Source organism: Corapipo altera, unplaced genomic scaffold (genome assembly GCF_003945725.1).
Source record: "Corapipo altera isolate COAL_440 unplaced genomic scaffold, ASM394572v1 61167, whole genome shotgun sequence".
NCBI lineage: Eukaryota > Metazoa > Chordata > Aves > Passeriformes > Pipridae > Corapipo > Corapipo altera.
The window spans coordinates 2,393,874-2,415,710 of NW_020884949.1; the positions used below are offsets into that span (position 1 = coordinate 2,393,874).

Consider the following 21,837-nt stretch of genomic DNA (forward strand, 5'->3'; position numbering starts at 1 on the left):
TCCTTCCTTCCTTCCTTCCTTTTTATTAATATTTGATAGATTCCTTGGATAATTGTGGCTGCCATTTGAAATGTGTAGTTATATATGCATCATCTTTGGAACATCACTTAGTCTTTCCTTTTCAATCTCAAACTGCTTCCAAGATTACTTTCTTTAAACATTCAGCTCATACAAAGAATGCCACTCAGACCTCATGTGTTACTTATCTTCATCTTCGTTGCTATAGGTTTGTTTTTAGAGTGAACTATTTCAGATAATCTACACTTGCCAGTTTAGCTGAGCGTAAGGTGTAACATTTTTCTTTTCCGGATCATATTCCTTAAGAGAGGAGTTTTGGCTAGTGATTGATCACTTGACAGCAGTCAAGTGTTTCAGATTTTAGGGTTGGTTTGTTAACTGGTGTAGACTGTCTGGGCTCTGTTGACCTGAGGATATAAGTCTCTGTGAACAGTTGCTCTTTACAGTGTCCCCAAGAAAATAGTTTTGTTTGCTTTTCTCAAAGCAACTTGCCATTGAGTTGAATCACTGGAATCCAAAGCCATTTTACAATGGCGATTTTACTAATTTTGGGTTAGTTATTCCAAAGGAGCACTGTTTGGGCAGCAAATACCAACGGTAAAGGTGTTTCTGTAGTCTTCTGCTCAGCAGTCTGCTTGACCAGGGCCATGCAATTTCATCCCAAAGCTGTATGCGCCTGTATGAGTAAGGAAATTTCAATGTATGGAATCTCTTGATTTCTGTAAACCAAAAGCATGAGCAATCCAAGGTGTGATCACATGAATTTTGAAATACAACATTACTTTTTCCTGTGTTTGATCAAAGGATTTTCTTAATAGCAGGGAGTCTGAGGGAAATATCAGAGCAATAGGCTTTTGGAGATGAGTATTTCCACCTGGACAATAAAGAAGGGAAGGTGTAAAACTGCTATCGCCAATCTATAATAATAGGCAGCTTTGGTGCCTAGAGGAAGACCACATTCCTCCTTCTGAGAGAATAATTCATATTAACTCTAAAATAGAATCTAAGACTGGAATGCTGGATCAACTGTTAGATCAATATTTGACTGCTTTTGCTGTCTCCCATGATGGCAGTTCATGTAGTGATGGTGACAACTTTGAGGTTACACTTCCTTTGAGGTAGTCCTGCACTGGAGATATAGGTCTTTGGGCAGAAGCAGCAGCAGCAGCTATTCCTTAGGCTTGCCAGGTCTGGTCAAGAAGTATGTGTAAAATCATTATCTCTGTTTGTTCAGGTGCGTGATTTACATAAGATCACAATGTCCAGTCAACACAGGACTGGGAAACTTCCAGAGACAGTAATCTAGATCTGAATCTAAATACAGAGTTTTATGCAAGGATAGTGTCCTAGCCCAGTGTGGAGGTGGTCTTGAATAGTCAGTCTTGTCCTCTGCCAAAAAGCACATTTATCATTTTCATAATCTTTACAAGGAGAAAATGAAAATTACATTCTATGTACACTAAAACATCAAATTAACTTTTACATCTGCTATATTCAAGAAATTTAAAAACTCTAACTGAGTTTTTAAAAGACTGTAACTCCAGGAGTACTTGATTATCTTCCTTGCATATCAATTAGTGACAACCATGCAGACATTTATTGAGAGATAAATTTTCAGGCTACTTTAAACTTTCAAAACAGAACACTGTATTATTTTGATGGAGCTCTTGTTGATAACAAGTGAACAACAAAAATATATGTGTATGATATAGATAAGCATCTCAACCATTCAGGTGTTTTGCTAACCACAGTTTTTCAGTATTCCCTTTCTCTGTCTTTTTCTCTCATGCAGAATTTTTACACTAGCTGTATGTCTTCTTTTCACTCTACTATCCTTCCAGGCTCTTGCATAGCAAGATTGTTCTTATTTAAAATAACTCTTTCCGATAGAACTTGCAGGCTCTTTCTTTGTATTTTTAGGATTATTAGACCTTTGAGATTTAACTTTTACATCTGTCATCGCTCACGTTTGTATAACAGAACTTGAAGAGCTGCATTACTGAGCACTTCTTTAATTTTCCATTCAGTGTAGGGTAAACACTGTTTGAACCACTGGAATTTACAAATTCAACTGTAAAATCACGGTCAAAGTTTGGTCCTTAGTAGCATATAGTTTGTTCCATAGGACCATATTCTAACTAAATTAGCTATTGCAAACAACTGATGCACAATATACCAATATACTGTCAGATAACATCTATGTGGTTGGATACAAAAGGAGCATTAATGAGATCACTGTCAAGCTGCGGTGTTGTTCTGTCTCAAGTAAAGTAAGACATGCTCTCTTCTCTACTTCAAATATAGTTGAACAGGGTGAAGAGGGAAAAAAAGACATCCGAAATGGGGTGTATTCTCATCATCTGAATGCTTAACTGCACAGTGCTTTAGATCTATAAGTTTCCTTCCAAAATAAGGCCAAGAAGGGCATGGCAAAATTTGGCATTGTTAACTTTTTACCCCTGAATCTATCACCATGAACAAACAAGCTTCCACCCTTTTCAAGTAATATATCTGCTTAGAGTATATATGAAATGAACATCTCATAAAGGTTTAGCATTAGTCAAAAAAAGTGTCCTGCAAGGAAAATTTAAATTTTTGTTTCCCCCCACTAGATGGCTCTTCAGTGAAATGGCAAATTGCTCCATAAACTGGCTCTGTTTGCCTTCGTGTTTCTGTCTTTTGTATGGAGTGCAGTCTTTACAGAATTAAAATGTGCAGTGAAGGGGAGATCAGGATGGAACATACTTAAAGATACGTGGAATGTAATAGGGAGGGAGAGAAAATAAAAATCACTAGTGAAAAAACCTCGTCTTAAAAATAGTTTACCTAAGAATTGCTATTACGGTGTTCTTTCCGTACTCTTTGGGAATTTGCAACATCATCTTTTTTCCCCTAGAATTATTGCCGTAGCTCTTGACTTCCCCCCTGGCCCCCTGATTTTATATTTCTGTTTTGGCCCTGCAGCAGTTCATTGCACATGAAAAAGTCTAGTTCATTACATACATGGTAGTGCCAAAAAGTCACAGAAGGTTCAAAATTATTTTTATCAATTCTCGGTGTATGTTTGAGGAATAACAGATTGTTGTAATATTCACACAGAATCACAAAATTGTTAGGATTGGGAGGGACCTCTGGAGATACGTAGTCCGGTGCCCCTGCTAAGGCAGGGTCACCTAGAAGCAGGTTATTCATGCTTACAGGTGTGATGTCTTCATAAACAGTGAGTCTTCAGTGTTTTCAACCACATGTTTATATAGTTTTTATTTTGCCTACTTTTTACTGTTTTAAATATGGAATGCTTACTAGGCATTAACAGCGTATTGCTTCTTTCTTTAATAATCATGACCACAAATAGGATTTCTTTCTGTAATACCGTACTCTTCCAATTACTGTGTGATTTTCTCTGTATTTTAAAATCCTCAGCCTGGTTTCAATTTAGGGATGAGCAATTAGTTTCAGACCTCATCTTTATACACACATAAAGACCCATGTTAGCAAGTAGACTTTAGAGATGACATATTGAGCATTTGTAAACAGCTGATAGTATCTGAAAAATATGGTCGCTGAAGGTGTGGTGCCAGGTAATATGGGCATAGTTGAAGACCAAAGTTTAAAAGCTCAGTTCTGGTTATCCATGTTACCCAGGGATTCAACGTTCAATGTGAAATATTGCCAGTGCTTTATGGAAGCCTACTCCCGTTGTTCTTTTTCAGGGTGGAAGGAGTACCAAACAGGTCATCTATTTTGTTGATGCTGAGGAGAGAACATATGCTGGTACCTGTCTGCCTGGCGTGCCATCTGTCACTGCTTTAAAAAAATAAAAGTCTCAAAGCTTGGGAGCTGGCCTACTGGAAGGGTGGAAACTTCTAAGTCTTTAAAGTCCCACTGCAAAGTTTTAAAGTCTCCAAGAGTCTTTCCATACTTTTTCAATTGAAGAAATGGCAGGAACAATGGTGTTGTGGTATTCCACAAGTGACAGCCTGCAAGAGGGAAGTGCAGTAAAAATAACTCTCTCAGTTCATTACAGGATGTAACGGAGGAGGCCACTTCCAGGTGCTATAGATCATTCCCAGGTGACCCCATGCACCTTTCCAGGTCCTACAGATCGTTCTCTTTACCTCATGATCTCAATTCCACAGTCAGTTTTAAGATAACAATATCATTATGGTTGTCTGTCCTCATTCTGTTTACCTGAGAATATGGTAAAATAATAACTTATCTCTATATCCATCACAGAAGCTCTTTGATAGAGATTCAGAAGACTTAAAGGAGATCAAATGTCTCGAGAACTGGAATAGTGTTGGCTTATGTCCTGGTTGCAGAGAGGGGGCAGAATTTTGAGCCATCAAACATGGTTGGTATTCCATACCACCCATGTCATTGCTGGGGATTGTGAAGGGGAGAAGAAAAAGGTGAGTACACACCTGAAGTGGACTCTGTCCTTCTGCCACCACCCATCCCTTCTCATACATTGGGAAGAACACAATTCCAAGCAGCAAACACAGCTGAGCCCAGTGGAGTGCACCCATGCCAAGGCACCAGTGCAGGAAGCAGCCGTGGGGAATGGAGCGCTGGAGGCAAGCTCAAGCCCCAGCTGAGTCCAACCCAGGCTGAAAGGAGCTGAGCCAAGCCATAGGCACTGAGCCAAAAGGAGCAGCACAGAGCTGGGTAGAGCTGAGTAGAGTCAAGCCAGGCCGGTCAGGGAGCTGTGGCATGGTGTGGACAATCCAGCTTTTGGGGGTTTATCTGTCATTGTTTTTTGTTGGCTTGGGCTCAGAGACAGGGAACACCAGATGCGGAAACATCCACCATCTTGTCTTTGCCTCAGCAGCCACACACAACTGAGTTGAGGTGCTGAGCACTTTCAGTGTGTAAATCACCCTCTGTTTTGTATACTTTTATTATTAATGTTGTTGCTGTTATTGTTCATTTCTCATCTCATTGCTGTTTGTTTTCAGTAAATTGTTATCTCAACCCATAGTCTCTGCCTTTGTCCCTCTCTCACTAGAGGGGGTGGGACGAAAGGGAGCAGTTTGTTTGGAGTTTAATTCCCAGCTGATTTTAAAGCACCACAATTTACTACCTTCCTGTTAGTGAGCTTGCCAGAAAGCAGTAGTTAGAGTCTTAAGAGGTAATTGCTGAGATGGGGTTTTGAGCAGTGACGAGACCATAGGCCAGTATTCTATAGTCTCTGTCTGCATACTCTTCCTGGGACGTTACTAATGACTCCTAGCAGTAAAGTACTAGTGTGTTTCTTACTGACGCTTCTGGATTTATTTTAGCAGAAAAGGTCTGCCAGGGTACTGCAGTTCTGTGCATAGCTGAGTCTCATGGCTAGGGGATGACGTGGGTGCCTTTTCATGGGCTCTACTTTGAACACCAGTTATTAGATGAAAAAATCTGAAGAGTTTCCTCATGGAAGTAGTATTCTTCTGTTCAAGCAATAGAGATTTATAGGCTTGTTACTAAAAGTCAAGGGGTGATTAGAGGGATTCCTCAGTGATAATAGCAGGGCTATGCTTTTGTGGCTACAGGTAGTGCAGTATGACACAAGCTAAGAAGAGTTCATGTGTCTTCTGGTGGCCAAGTGACAGGACATTGCACTTACAGCATAACAAAATGGTGTGCTTGCTCTCAGTGGTGACTTTGTATCCTCTCTCTCTACCTATCCCAAGTTAGTCTCGCTTTGCCTTGGTTCCTGTGGTTTGTGCAGAGGGGCTCTATCATACCAGCTTGGGCAATGAGGGTTATTTTTAGGAGGTCCATATGAAGTTTTTTTCCCAGACAGCCTCTTGAAAAATTTCAACATTTACTTCTATTCTTGGAACTCTCCTATTATTTTGTTTTTATGATCTGTGCCTTTGTCTCCAAACAAGCAGTTATTAATAGGACAGTTATCCACCGTAAAATGTTCAGAGTTTTACTCTTTTAACTTAAAGTTTTGCTTTTTCCTCTGGCTTAAATCCATTACCTTTATCAGAGTTTACTTTTGAGTCTTGTTTGTTTCTCCTGTTTTCCCAGTCTTTTGAAATGTTTATTTTGTATATTCATTTTCACTAGGAGATGAGAGAGGTTTGATGTTAGAGATATAATCCTTACCTAAATCACGCTTTTTTGGTCATGGAATTGGAAGCACAATCTGCTGAATAAAGAGACTCTTACAATATGGGTTGCATTCAGGTTTTCATGTGAATTAGCTCCACATAGTCTAGAGTGAGTCATTTACTTTATTTTGCTTCGATTTCACCAAATATAAAATATAGTTATGGCTGAAAATCAGTATGCAAATGTTAAGTATTACTATTGGCCAAACAGCATATCAATCTTAAATCTACAATTGCCTATGAAAGAGGAGGAAGACATGGTCTGTCCGTACTTTGGGTTCGTTCCCTTTTTTAAATTCAAGTCAGGCTATCAACATCAATTTGATTTTGCTTTCACAGTTTGTGCTTAAAGCCATCCCCTAGCAAACATCTTGCTTTTCAGATACCTTAAGCCTACTGCAAACAAACAAATAATGCAAATGAAATAGTAATAAAGTTACTGTTAGCTCTGTATAACAAATATTATCTACTATTTAAATGACAATTATTTTCAGAAACTTGGCAATTGTAGTCATGCAAACAATGAAATTGATTCCAGTCACAGCCCATCTTTCTATAGAAAGGAAATACCGGTATTGTTTTAAAAATGGATTATTAAGAACCTTGGTTTACTCGAGGTGGCTCATGTGTTGTGTTTTCTAACACAGCATCTTGCTGGAAGAAAATAAGTGTAGCTTTTCCCTAGCGAGATTATTTTTTCCACAAATCTCTGGAGCAGGAAATAAAAAACATCTAATAGTTGAGGGGTGTGTGGAATTCGTTTAAGCAAAGCTGAACCATGATCCTTCTGACTGCCTCCTTTTTCCTGTGCTGTTTTTTCTAATCCTGCCTTGGAGTATGTCAACAAATCTCTGTTAAGCTCAGAAAGTGCAGGGGGGTGGAAACTGTGATCCTTTCTCTGTCTCTTTCTGTTTTTGGTGTTTTTGTGGGGAGTGATTTAAGCTGATGTATTTTCAAACTGTCCTTGTTCTGACCAGGACAAGGTTAATTTTTTGCAGTAGCCAGGAGTGGTCATGGCCAGGACCTGGAGTTATTCTATACCACCTCATGTCATTGCTGGGGGTGGGCAGAAGGTACTCTTTTCCAGGGAAAAAGGATTTCTTACAGTTGAGTTTCTGAGTTGGAGGAAGCAGCTGGGTAACACTGGTTCCAACCCAGAAGAAGTGGTCAGGGTGGCATATCTGCGCTTGGGTCAGGCTCTGCAGTGAACATTTTGCGTATGAATCGCTCTCTTTTGTACACTTCTGTTACTAACATTACTGTTACTATTAGTTTTCTTATCTCGTTGCTGTTTCTAATAAATTGTTCTTATATCAATACACGATCTTTGCCTTTTCTGCCTCCAATTCTCATCTCCAGCCTGCCACAGCAGGGAGGGGGAAATGGAGTGAGTGGCAGCATGGTTTGGAGAGGCTCAGTGGAAGCACTAAATTAGGAACTGCCATTCCTAAACAAAGGTACAAATTTGTCCTGTAAAATATTTGTAAATTAAAACAACCTCAGGACTTCTGAAAGTAACCCCAACTGAGTTCTGGAGATGTCACAGAGTACTGGTTTTGTTACAGATACATAATTCTTTTCTCACACAAGTTAATTGTAAATCAAAATAACTTGACAGAGAGGGCAGAATCTATTATACAAAACTGAAGAAGCAAAGTGTATGTATATTTGAAAAGCACAAAAATACCTGTGATTTCTGTATGGCCTATTTACTTCTGGTATACAAGAAAACATTACTTTCATATTTCTCCGGTACTGGAAGTATGTGTTTTACATGAAGGAATAGAGTAGGTACCTATTTTCTGATGACAAATGAAGCATGCTGGATATATGCTCCACTTCCCCAGAAGCTGTATACCTGAGGACAATAATGCATTGTCAAGGCTTCAAGAATGCAGAAAACATTGAGGAAATAACTTACATAAATGACTCTCTTTTGCTGTGCAGCAGTAGATATAGTTGATATCACTGGGTGTGCTTATGGTCATCCTCAGAAAACAAAAACATTTCTTTGTGATACTGTAATTACTGATCTTAAATGAGAGTATAAGCTCTTTCACATTGCCTGAGAAAGTGGCGGTTTTGCTTTGTCTGAAGTGCTTGGTTTATAAATTACACTTGGTCACTGAAAGTAGTTTTGCCATCTCTGTCTGTCTGCTCTCTCATGATTGTTTATTTTTAGACAATCTGTGTTCTGTAACTAAATACTTTCAACATCTTCACAAGTAATCTTGACAAGCAGAACCAGCGTCGTTGAAGTGATTTCAGATGATTAAATGCTAAATGATGTTTTTTTCCAACCTGGTTTAAGCCAGCAAAAATGTCAGCAAAATAAGTGAACCAATATACTGTCTGCTAGTTAAGCATCAGGAGAAGAAAAGAAAAATTAAATGCAACATATGCTAATTTCTTAGATGCTGAACTTTGGAGTCAATGACAGAGACTTTTGTATCATGGTTTGTGATGATTGTGTTTAATCAAAACAAAAGGTTGAACTTTTTAAAGGAAATATTTTTCTAATAGTGAAAAATTTTCTTTCCATTTCTTATTTTCAGCAGTCACATTCAAACTATGTGGGGTAATATGACATCAACTGATGGGTAATGTTGAACATACCCATTTGGCTTATCTGTAGTCTGGAAAAAAAATGAAGGGAAACTAATTTTTTGTCATGGTGATACTTCATTTTAATCTCATGTAACACAACATTGTTTTGAAAGTCCTGTTGGGTCTGAGTGGAGTTGATGCTACAACCTGTCTGGGTTCAGAGATAGAAGGATAATGGGGGAAAAATGAAGAGATGGTCAGAACAGGAGAAAGCCTGTTTGAGGAATGGCCCATGGAGTGTATTGATGTACCTGGGCAGCACATTGTTGTGTTCTTCTGGGAGGCAAAGTCTACTTGGGTTGGCAGAAAGAAGGACAACATGCACTGATGGCAAATCTATCAAAGACCCTAGAATATGTCTTACTGAGGGTGGTTCCTGGTTTTAGGTGGAAATAGTCACTGTTTATGAAAGAACTCCTACATTTTTAGGGGCACAAATAATCTTGACAAATTTAGTAAGAATGAAAGTACTTTTAGACTTCTGCATTACCATAAATTGATGACTTGGTGAATAAAAGTCCTACTAGTGAAACCTGAACAAATAAGGAGGTAATTAAATTAATTCCTACAATGATACCTCCCCTGCATCTCCCATTTTGTCAATGGCTGGCATGTTATATGCTTTTGGGTTTCACTAATCTGTATTGTAAAGGCAAGTGGAGTTACATTTGCCATATATTTCATGCATTGCAGCACTTGAATATTAGTTGGGAAAAGTGAGAGAGAGACAAGGAGCATGTGCTCACCAGCCAAGGTAGAATAGATGATGATGGGTGGCACAGGTACGTGTGAACCTTAAACACAAATTAGAGTCAGAGGGAACTGTCCCTGTAGCTGAGGTCTTTCTGGTTTCTCACTCAGTGCCTCCCACCAGGAATGTTTATTTTCCTGGTACCTACATCAGTGCAAGAAACAGCATTTCAACAAACTGCCATTGTTCTCCCTTATGACTCATCTCTTGAAAGAGCACACAACATACAAGGTTGGCACCTTCAGCATGTTTAAAACATAGAGACCTGGCTTATTGCAATATATATTTAGAAACTAATGCAGTGACAAACAAAATTGTGTGGAGCTCAGTATATATACTAAACCATAGGTATTGCCAGTAAGCACTGCTTCAAGGACAAGAAAACATTTTCCAATTGCCACGTTTTAACAATTCCTTTTACATGAATCTGTAACGTGGGCACTTTTGAAACTTAACTGATGGATACACAATCCTTTTCATACTGTCAGAAATTCTTTTACTCAACTATTCCTATTCTTTTCTTTAGGAAGGTGAAAAAAAAGGATTTATGAATAGACTTTATGCCATCCAGGAGGTGTGTGTCACTGTTCAGAATATCCTTGATGAAATTGCTTCATTTGGTGAAAGGATCAAGAAGTAAGTGCTGACACAGGTGCTGGATTGCTCTCTAATGTTGTTCATACTTTTTCCATGCGGAGATACAAAATATTAGACCTTTATTTATTTATTTCAGGGGACTCCAGTTTTGGATGATCCATTGTTCAAACTCATCTATATTTACTTTGCTTGTGGAGGCCATCAGTCAATGAAAATCCTGTCATATTAATTCTGAAATTTAGAATTACATTAATTGGGAAAAAAATCAGAACTAAGGTTTTTAAGTAAACCAGAAAGAGAATCTTATTGAGAGGTCCAACAGTAGTTATTTTAAAATAATAATAAAAAATGCAACTTTGATAAAGGAAATAAGCGGAGCTGAATAGTATTTTAACAACGTGCATATGTTCACTTGCTGGAAGTTGTATTTATGTACCTTAGCAAAACCTTTCCTTCTAGTGTATTTGTAATTTGTAATACTTAATACATGATATATAAGAATTGCCAACAAATCTAGGCATTAAGAAAGAGAAGATCTGATATTTACTGAAGGAAATGTGTTGTATTTCTGACATGGTCAGCGAACAGCAGCACAGGGTTTAGTATTTGAGATGAGATTGCTTCCAGAAAGATGCCTTCCAGCTGTCAGCTGTAAAGCAGGGACAGGATTGACTTGGTTTTCCGCGCCTCCAAAGCCAGGTGTATCACACCACCACCTGATTCACTTCTGGATGTGAATTTTAGGAAACTGGTGCCTTGGATGGAGGTCAGTCTGCAGGAATCCTGAGGATCATCTCTCATCTGTTCTGTTCTGTCTTGATGAAGAGGAGGTTGCCATTTTTGTGTTTAAGAGGAAATACCCTAATAGGAAAGCCTGGGAAACATTTCCATAGGGACACTTACAGGCAGGCTGTGTTCACAGCAGCAGAGGCAAGTTTTCCAGTCAAAAAAATGAGCCTGTCTCTGAAAAAAGTGTTTTATCAAAAGGCTATTTGTGGAAGTTGTCTTGATGATTTAGTTTTTTTAATTGTGCATTTTGGAAGTAGAGTTTGTTCTATTATATACCAGATGAGAGCAACAGAGTTTTCTAAACTGAGTGAGACTATAAATCTTTGCTCCTAATTTGCTTCTGAAACTATAATGGGAAACCTGTACTGAATGCTGTGCTAACATAGCACATAAGGAGGTTTGCTAAGTGAGGAGCCAGTGCTCCCACACATGGTGTGTCTGTGATCCATTGCATACAGCCGAGTCACAGGAACATGAGCAGACCTTCTGTTCATCCCAAACGCATACAGAAGAGGGGAAAAGAGCAGGTGTCCCTTGAGGATAAAAGGAGGAATCCAACACTAAGCGACACTAACATAATGTTCATTCTGGAGCCATGTCAAAATTGCCAGGGAGAAAATAAGACAAATAAACACAGGAAGCCAGACCTCATTATGAAAAATATGGCTAGCAATTCAAATAATTATTCTACTAGAGAAGCCAAAATAATGTAATCACATTGATCGGGGATGTAGTTAGTAGGAATACTTTAAAGAGTATCATGAGGCTATTTAGAGCCAAAGCCACATTTCCTTCTGGATGAATGTCATGCAACACTTTTGATATGGTGGTGCCTTCGTGGAACAAACCCACTGAGCCAAGCTCCCTTTAACCATTGTTTTTATGGGATATACATGTAAATTTATCATCTGACCTTTCTCTCTTCTCTGCACATGGAGGTTGGAGAGCCACGGCACACTGTTTCAAGACTCATTAACTTTCTCTTCCTCACACCTCAACCTCTGCAAAATTAAGTGACCAGCAGTGTTTTGTCACAGAGTTTGGGATCCTTGTAATGTTGTAATCTGTGACTTTTGGAAAACGTAATGAACGTCCTGAAACTCTGATGGGATCCCAGAATTTTTTTCCTTTATCCATAGATAAATAACATTTATTTATTTAATTTTATTTTATATTTTATTTTATTTGGTAGATAAGCTTTCCTTTGCTTTTTCTCCAATGTACTTTACCTCTTTACCTTATGCCACTCCCTCCTTTTTTCCTCCTTGTGTCCTTTTTTTTTTGTTTGTTTGGTTTTTTGCCACCCAATGGAATTTTATTTCCTTCCTTCATCTAGTGCTACCTTCAGGACTGACTGTTCTACCCCCTTCTTTTTTTTTTTTTTTTCCCTAACCTTCTCCTCCTTAAGGTCATTGGATGAGTTTCCAGCTTTGCATAACCATACACTTACCTTTTCCTTTCCCCCCAAAACAGAAGGGCACCTGATTGAGGAGTGCATCTATACCTCAGACAGAGGGGAATGTCCCTGCTCAGCCTTTAACTGCTTGTGCTGCCCTTACAGTGGAACAGTGAGGTGATAAAACAGAAAGCCCTAGCAATACTTTTCCAACTATTGTATCCTACTTCTACCCTAGAATTGAAGAAAGCAATCTGAGTTGCCTGTGGGAATACATTTACGGAATAAGGAGTTCTGTGTGTCTTGCCTGATGCTAAAACTGGGGACAAGCACTAGCAGTAGTTCTCCTGGCAGATGTGTGCTGTTGGGCAGGGAGAGGTGCCATTCAGCAGGCAAGTGGGTGAACCCAGGACCTCCTTTCATTTCCACTAACAGTGGATCCAAGCCCAGGCTCTCCCTGATGTCCAACATCCATGCATTCATTTGTAGACTCAGTTTGTTCACCCTGATGGAAAGTGGCACTTCTCTCACTCTCCCGCCCATCATTTGTTCTTTTATTGGGTCTGTTGACTGACCTCAGTTCTGACTTCTGTTAATTTTTCTTTTAGTACATTCAACTGGACTGTCCCATTCCTTAGCTGGCTGGCGATTGTTGCCCTGTCTGTGTTCACTGTCATCCTGTATTTCATTCCACTGAGATACATTGTTCTTGTCTGGGGTAAGTAAAGCCTTTTTAAACTGTCCCTTCCACTTAAAACCCCCTGCTTTGTAAGGGATGACTTACACTGTCAGTACTTTTCGGTTATTTATGGTCATGAAGCTGCCTCATGATGGAAACAAGCAGGTTAGTTAAAAATCGCAACTCTGTAAAGATGTAGACCCATCTGCAAAATGCATTTTTCTTGTCTGGCATTGTAGACTTAATCATACTATGAACATGTAGCCATGAGGATTCTTCATATATCAAAATGTAGTTTTGTCTAGATATTACTCTGATTTATTTTCACTACTTGTACACAAACAGGGGCATTTCAATCTATATAGTGCATTTAGGACAATATACCTTTTTTACTGCAGTACTTTATCTTGTGAAAGTGTATGTAAACATAGCAACAACAAACCTGTTTAAGGGGTCACCTTTGGTTGGACAAAAAGGAATGGGTGGTATTTGGCTGGTTGATAAGGAACAGAAAGTATGAGTGGGTAGGGGGGTGGAATTATGATTGATCCAGGTTCTCACTACAATATCAATTGCCCCTATATCAATTCTTTATACTGATTTTAAAAAGCTGTCGTTACCCCATCTGTTGTAAATAATGCTCCCGGTTTTCATTTGTACATCTTTTCAATACATCCTATACCACTGGCAACTGTACCCTTACTCAGTACCACAGATTTGTGAACAGCACAGTCTCAGTTAAATCTGTGGCTAGATTTTCTTTCTGAAGAAAGAATAACAATCCCACTTTTGTGAAAAACTTTTGATTTCAGGAGACAACAAAAAATCATCCAGGTGACTCTAAAGAATTAATTTTTATTGATAAGTCAGTATTAGTAATTTCTTAATGTATTTTCACAAATAAACATAGCAGAATATTTAAAATAGAACAGAAGCAATTAAGAGGATATGTACAAAAGTATTTCTACGGAACTAACAGAAACAAGAATGTGGGCTTCCTTTCTTTTCCTGTCTTTGGAGTTTTACTTCTCCCTCACATACCCTATATCACTTAGGTGTAACCAAACTCTTAGTTTGTTCCCAAAATTTATTCTTCCTAGCATATACACGTGAACTTTGAAGTAGTTGGTCTGTGTCCTTTTTCTGTCATTTTTCAGACAGTTCAGACAGTTCTGACATCTTGCTTTCTTACATCCCCTTTGTTTGATGCAAGAACATTTGATTATAATACTCCTCCAAGACCCACAAAACTATAGAGTGAGAACTGTTCTTTGAAAAGCTCATGACTGATATCCCAGGAAGGGTCACACTCCCACAGAAATGTCTGTTTCAGGTAAAGCAGAACCTTAACTCCCAAGCCTCCCAAACCATGGGTGGATAGCATAAGCACAAATTATTATAAATGCACCTTGCATTCTTTCCATCTCTTCCCTCCTTGCCCCCAAGTTATATAGTGTACCTACATATGACTTCAAGGCCATTTGTTCACTAGTGGTTTCAATGGAGGTTTTTCTCGGGCATTTAGGTTTAGGTGCCTTCTTACTCAGCAAGTGTGTGTGGATCCCTTCTTCAGGGATCTGTTTCTCTTGCATCATACCAGGAGACCAGACAAGTACTGCATAGCTACAGCTCCTGCAGTCCCGACCTTCTCAGGGTGAAATGCATTCACACAGAGCCATGTCGTGCTGAGCATAGCTCTGTGCATCTGTCCCTTCAAGAACTGCAGCATTCCAAACATGTGTCTGTTTCCTCCATCATGATGTGTTTTTAACCTCCCCCATGTACATACATTCCTTCATCCCATTCATCCATCCTGCACTTGGAAGCCTTGGAAGCCTCTGTTTTCTGACATTTTTCCACAGGAATGTTTGAGCTGGTCTGTAGCAGCATTTACCCATGTCATTCCTTGGGAAAGCAGAGGTTTTAAATGAAAAAACCTCCATGTTATGGCACATCCTTTCTATAGCTGTCTTTCTTTGCATCCATAGGGACTGCCTCTGTCAACATGCCCTGGCAAGAGATTCTCTGTGCTTTCCCTCTAGCCATCTCTCTCTCCAGGAGACTACTGGCCCTTGAAGATGTGGTTTGTTAGGTGGGGTGGAATGGGAATCACCTCTCCATCCTAATCCAATTTAGTGATGTGCAGAGTCCTGTCAACAGCTACAGCTGTTTATGTGGAAAAAGTATAAAGATAATTATTTTATTCTGAAAATTTTCAAGCTTTTGGAAAAGATCAATCCCCTTGTTGTATTCTGCTTCCTCTGTAGTTTCTCATCTGTGCAGTGCTTTTCCTTTCTCAAGCCTTGACCATGATTTATTCATGCATTTGCTTTCATGGGATGACTGGTATTTTTCTTTATCAGATGTGACAAAGTGAAACTATATCAGCTCCTGAATTCACCTATAGGTGGTCCAGTGGCCACATGTAATGAACAGTAGGGTTGACCTTGAATTTCTCAGTCACTTGCTATGCAAAGCATCTTCTTAAAGGTGTTGACCCTCAGATATTCCTTTTGAACACTCACTGTTCAATCACCAGATAAAGGAATGGCAGCATCTCCTATCTACATCGCAGAACTGAGAATTCATGCAGTGGAAAGATGTGGGTTTTATCAAGCTTATGAAGCTTACATGCCCCATCCCAAGGCCATAAGTCCTTGCTAAAGCTTTCTGAAAGGTCTGGGTGCCAGAGACTATATTATCTTATATCTGATACAGCCTGGATAAATTACACAGAAAGGTACATTTTTAATGCTGTCCTGGCTATCTCCTGCGCCTGAAAGTCTATGTAGTTTGTACTGTTCCTGCTCCTGTTTTAGACGTGTGTTCCCAGAGCCCACAAACTGGGTTCTCAAAACGTGTATGAGCCTGACTCAGTATGTTATGATAAGAAAATAAATCTAATTTAAAAGCCTTCTTTCTTCTTAGTTTGTGGAGGATTTTTCTTGGTGCTTCTTAACACAAATTGTCAATAGGCATTATAAGACCATGATATCTAATAGAGACATCTGTCTTCTCTTCTCTGCACTGCCTTCAGCTCATCTGTATCTGTCATTCCCAGACAGAGGTTTGTGCAAACTCCTCTTAAATCTTCACATGATGCAGTCTTCACTGCTTCCCATATGCTTCATTATCCTTACCGTGAAGAATATTTTCCTTGAATCTCCAGAATCTCTCATGAATGTTCTGTCCTGCAAATTAAGACCATTTCTGCTCATCGTCTCCAGTACAGAAATGAAGTACTCTTTATTCCTCTCTTTTTTCCAACCTCCTCATAATAATCACGATTTCTGTTACTTTCCAAAAAAATGTATTGAAGGAATTTGAAAATGCCCCTCAAACTTTTGCATTTTGAAACAGCAGCAGATTTCAACATTTGGAGCCTGCATTTGCAGTTCATTCATTTATTCTTTCATTCATTTGTTTGTTTGTTTGTTCATTCAGTGTTAATGCCAGACTTCAAAATGGATCTAAAATCTTTTATAAAACTTTGCCAAAAATACTTGGATTTTTTGAAATGATCATAGTAAGATTTGAACTTTCACTTTTGCAGGCATCAATAAATTTACAAAGAAGATTCGAAATCCTTATGCAGTTGATAACAATGAGCTACTCGACTTTCTATCCAGAGTTCCTTCAGATGTTCAAGTGGTGTGTATATATTTTTTAAGAGTTCTTTCTGGTTTTGTTTTTTTTTTTAAACAAATTTTTAAAGCAGTTATTTTGATTCAACATTATACTCTCTGCCACAAAGAGATTACAAACTCAAGCTGGGGATAGTCCATGAACCATTAGGAGGCTGCTAGACCATTTTCCAGGAAGAAAGTAGGTACTACCTTGGTTGTGCCTCTGAGGATCCTTAGAACAGTAATTATTTGTTAGATAGTACCAGAGGCTAGAGCTTGTATTAAACAGCCTCCAGCATAATGTAAATCTGACTGGGATAAGACACTATGTAGGAAACACTGGAGCTGAAGCTGTCAGGACATGCAGAGAAGGAATAGGAAGGTCAAATGATGGAAGACGCAGCACCAGGCAGTGTTGCCCGGTGTCTTGTGACAGGACTCTGAGAGCACTTTAGCCTTTCCTTTTCTGAGGTGAAAGCTTTTACTGTGACCACAGTTCAGTTGTGCCCATGAACTCCTTAAAAAAAAAGCTGGTTGTGAATTACAAGCTTTTGTGATGCAGTACACAATCTCCTGAGAGGATGCAAGCTTTAAGATAACATCAGGCACATAAATCATCTCTGGTATCACAAAGATTATAGACTTCACATATTTCTAGTTTCAATTCAGCGCTGGTATAAGTGGGAGGTATGGGTACACATACCTTCTCTGAATCTAATACCTTTGTGGCAAGCATTTGGAAATAAGCAAGTTTTTAAGATATATTACAAAGAATATTCATCCAGTTCACCCAAGAGGATACTGTTTATTGTCTGTAAGAGCTCATGGAGAAAACAAAAAAAAGAATAACCTTTTCAAAGCTTACGTCAGTGCACAGTGTTATTTCCTGGCAGGATTTTCTCCATGTTGATTTTCCTTCTTACTCTAGATTTGCAGTTCTGTTGTTGTTGAATCACATGTGCAAATCCTGTATAGTTTTTAGGGAGAAAGTTTTATCTTTTTTAACCCTGGGGGAAAAGAAAAGGTGTCTTCCCTTTTTTCTAGGAAGCACCACGTGAACTCTTTCTTTCTGAACTTTGTGTTTAAACAGATGCAATACCATGAACTGAAACAAGATCTCAGTCACAGCCCGAGCAAGAGGAAGAAAAACAACCCTGCCTAGCCAACTTCATGTGTTGAGGAGACTAGCATCTGCCAGGGGAGAATAAAAGAGCAAGCCTAGGCAGCGTTTCCTTTCCCTAAACTTTTTATTTATTTTGCCTTTTTATCTAGTGAGGAGATTTTGTAAATAGTGTAAAAAGGTGTTTCTCATTGAAGATATCTTTCTCACTGTAAAGACATTTGTTTTAAGTAGGGTTTTTGCCATTTGAAAGCCTCGTTAGAAACAGCATAATGCATTAAAGGAGTCAATCTTAAGTGGTAAATATGCACTGCTACTTGGTAGTCAAAGATACACGAAATACTCAAATCATGCTGACTAAACCTACAAAAGGTGTGAATTTAAATCTTACTCAAAAATTTGTCAGTATCATCCAGTAAGTCACCGTGACAATGGTGACATTACTATGTTTTATACATTTAATGAGAAATACAATGTGGTGGAGCCTACTGCACTTAAGTTTTAGCAGATTTTTTAGTTCTCAAACCTTGATGTTAACTTCTGGTGCAACATTTTCCTGTGCAGGTGGGCTCCTTATAAGATAATGAGAAACACCAAGTGCAAATGTCTTTCTGGAGCTCCCAAAAGCAGTTCCTGATGTCTTTATCATTCCATTGTAAGATTTAAAAATCTCCATCTCTCTCAGAATACTGCCAGGTTTGTAACTGATTGCCTGTCTGACTTTTCTGTCTGTACCAGTAATCTTCATTTGTACTACATAGTTTAGTGAATAAAGTCTATAGTTTTACTGTAATGGAAATAGTATAAAACTAACTCCATATTGCTTTTGGTGTCATGCTATGAACACTTTTTGTGCACATAACTATTTTAATATGGAAATGTTGCAAAAAATGGTTTTTTTTTTCAAATCACAAGATCGTATTAATATGCTTTACCAAGCTGAAATATAGCATAGAGGAAAAAAATGCAGTTGTGGTAAAACTGTTTTATTTTCTTAGCTATTAATGTCAGTTCTTCTGATACAATCTTTATCTACTGCATGGAAACTGCATTATCTTATAAATTACATGGAACATAAATGAGAAACGTTTACATTTCAAATGTTTTAGTGGCCACTGCATAATGAGTACTTGGGGATATATTTTGGTAGCTGCATGCAGACTACGTAGTGAGCAGAGACTCATTCCTGAGGGACTACCTGTACACAGCTCCTCATCGTAGCTCCCGGTGACATTAAAGGGGATTTTTGCCCAGGGGAGAGCGGCAGGACTACATCCTCAAGGAGAGCTGTGGTCCTTTCTGGATTACCTGTCATTGGTTGCAATTGCAGATAAAGTTATATTGCACTACTCTAACAATACTTTTTGAAAAGACTATTTAGAAATACTTTGCAAGCACATGTTTATATATATTTGTCTAAAGGATTATATGTTAGCTGCATTGCTCATGAAAGTTCATCCTGGATTTGTTTATTTTGCAGATAAGATGATAGCCAAGTTCTGATGTGACAGTAATTTTGTTATTTCTGTTTGTATATTTGAAAGAATGCCAGTCAAATGACTGTTCTGCAGAAAGTCTTGTCCTTGTTACATCACGACTTTAAAAGAGTTCTGGCTGTGTGATGCCTGAAGACCAACATACTACTGATGAAATGAGAATCACTGATTAGCTTATTTTGTTTTAAAAAAGCCAAATTTTTGACTCAGCAATTATGTGAATGTTTGTTGCCTGTTGTCGGTTTCACACAGTTCTTTAATACACTGCAAGCCTTGTACCTTCTTAATGTTGCCCACCTGTCTGCGTGTGATTTCCTGTTGTCTTTTTTTTTCTGTACCCAATTTCAAATGTCTACTTCGATGGTAATGTACGAGTTAGCTATGCACATTTCCTGCATTAAACACACCTTTAACTTCACTCTTTTCTATTATGAAGCCTCTGTCTTTGAAATCCTATGCTATCATTTTTCCCTGAGTGGTGTGACATGGAAGTGTCAAGGAAAGCATCATATTTCTGTGTGCAGCATTTCAGTATTTTAAGCTCCATAATGTGCAGGTGGAGGGGGGCAGGGAGAGAAAGACATCTGTTTGTTGAAGATTGGTCAATTCCTCTTAAATGCCTCAGTCAGTTGAAATTGATCTCACTGAAAATATAACGCACAGAGGCAAGGCTAAGAATGCATGTGTGTTAAATACAATTCTCCTGCCACAGCAAGACAATTTAAAATCACAATTTAAAATAGTTTGTGAGTGAACCCGTTTTCACTATTTGTAGTTTCTCTACTCTGCTTTTTGTGGGTGGCCTCTGTAGTGAACCAGTCCCACTTTATGCCATAAATATTTTAACATACCTTCCTTTTCCAGATTGGTTCTGAAGTCCATTTCTAACCTGTTAGATTTACCAGGCTTTATTCTGAAAGCAACTTGTCTGTTCTAAATAATAATGAAATAATAAGGCATCGCACAATCATGAAACTCTTTCAGAAAATAAAATTTAATGACTTTATTTGGGTCCGTGGAAAATTATTAGCTTAATTGGGGTACACACTTATAGTAGGTGTCCAAGCATTCAGGATCCACCAAGGTTGATTGTCTGAGAGGCTTTAGTTACAGTTCCGATGGTAATTCATAGTACAGAGGTTACTTACCCTGTTTTTACAGTTGTTTCTCGTTGTAGTGAGGAATGCCTAATAGCAATGAGCTTTAACTGGGAGAGCTGTGTACTGTGACAGTATTTTAAATCCAAGTGCAGTAAACCCCAAGATGTTTTTCTATTGCAATTAAACCAGCGGTGGAATAATGAAAAAGCAATTAAGCAACCTGCATACAGTCTATCAACTAATGTGGTCCCTGAGACCATAAGCTCTACCGACAAGAGGAAGAGCTGCTGGCCCCTCCTGCCTTTTCTCTACCTTGGCCTGCATTCTCTAGGCGACCAAACTTGTCTTCTCCATTTCCTGGTCACCACTATACTATCAATTAAACCTTAACTGGAAACTGTTTGCTTTGTCATCCTTTCCTGCTTTTTCTCCCTACTTTTATTTTTGATGGACTTCTTTTTCTTATCCACATTCTTTGACTAATTCACCTTCTTATAGATGTAACTCCCTTGACAGTTTGATCACAAACCTTCAGCTGCTGGTTTTGTGTCAGCACTTCAGTTTCCCTCATGTACCTCCCACCTCTGCAGTTTCAATGTTTGGTTTCTCACTGCTGCATTAAGGAGTCATCCATACCTGTCTTCCATCGGGTCTGCTTTTCTTGGACATTCAGTGAGTCCCTAAGTGAGACCAACCTCATCATGGTACTCCATGTTCAAACTTTGTTGGATTCTCACTCCCTGGTGGTGATATATTTTGAAGTTGTTCCCTGTGATAGTGCAGAAAAGAGGAGTAAAGAAATTGAAATCTAATTTTAGCAAAAGGAAATATCTTCTGAAAGTTGTATAACTGTTTCTGCAATATACATGGATCTTGCTGGTGGCTACTGGCTTTTGAAATATCTGAGCTTATAGTTTTGCTCTGCTCCACTTGAAGGATTTGGACCTCTGTGTGATTCGCATCAAATCATAAAGGGCATTTGATCTGAGGGGAAACCAATTAACATAAAGGTATACCAAAACATAAAACCTGTAGTTTATTAAGTTTGTGTTTAAAATTGGCAAAAGTAACAAGCATGTGTTGCTTGGGACCCAGTGGGATTACTCTAATGAATTCTCCATCGTAGAAAATGATTGCACAGTTTTCACTGTGCAATTTACTGTTCTTTGTAAAATCCTATGCTTCATAATTAAATACAGCACTATGATTTTTGCAGTTTGGCTTTTTTCTCTACAGAATAATGTGTAGGCTGCACTTTGAGCAGACATTTTCACAACAAAGAGTGGCATTTGAAAAAGAAATTAATTTTTGAAGTAGTTGACAATTGACATCACTTGGTGAAGATGCCAAATGTCAGGAAGTTTAAAGCCAGGGTTTGTGTTTATCTTTTGATTTAAGTTGTGATAAAGCGAAGGGAGAGTCACAAACAGTTGCAGATGGAGAGAGTGTGCTGTCCTGGAGCCACCAACACTGTGCATTGCTGACAGTAACTGAGACAGTCTTGCTTGTAACAGAGGAGACATGAGATACACCTTCTGTGAAGAGCTTTAGAGA

The 21,837-nt window shown here is 38.6% G+C and overlaps 1 protein-coding gene across 6 annotated transcripts in view; it reads left to right on the forward strand.

The window, feature by feature from the left end:
* MCTP1 (multiple C2 and transmembrane domain containing 1) overlaps positions 1 to 20,695 on the forward strand; it is a 185,627-nt gene extending 164,932 nt beyond the window's left edge. For 5 of the 6 annotated variants that reach the window (XM_027662940.1, XM_027662942.1, XM_027662943.1 and 2 more), the window contains 4 exons: positions 10,007 to 10,116; positions 12,871 to 12,980; positions 16,495 to 16,592; positions 17,658 to 20,695. In XM_027662940.1, the coding sequence (XP_027518741.1) occupies positions 10,007 to 10,116; positions 12,871 to 12,980; positions 16,495 to 16,592; positions 17,658 to 17,729 (390 nt within the window). In that variant the 3' untranslated portion in view covers positions 17,730 to 20,695. Of the gene's footprint in view, positions 1 to 4,254; positions 4,431 to 10,006; positions 10,117 to 12,870; positions 12,981 to 16,494; positions 16,593 to 17,657 lie in introns of those variants that run through there. The other variant, XR_003530831.1, reaches the window with a different exon arrangement.
* Positions 20,696 to 21,837: the final 1,142 nt, after the last annotated feature.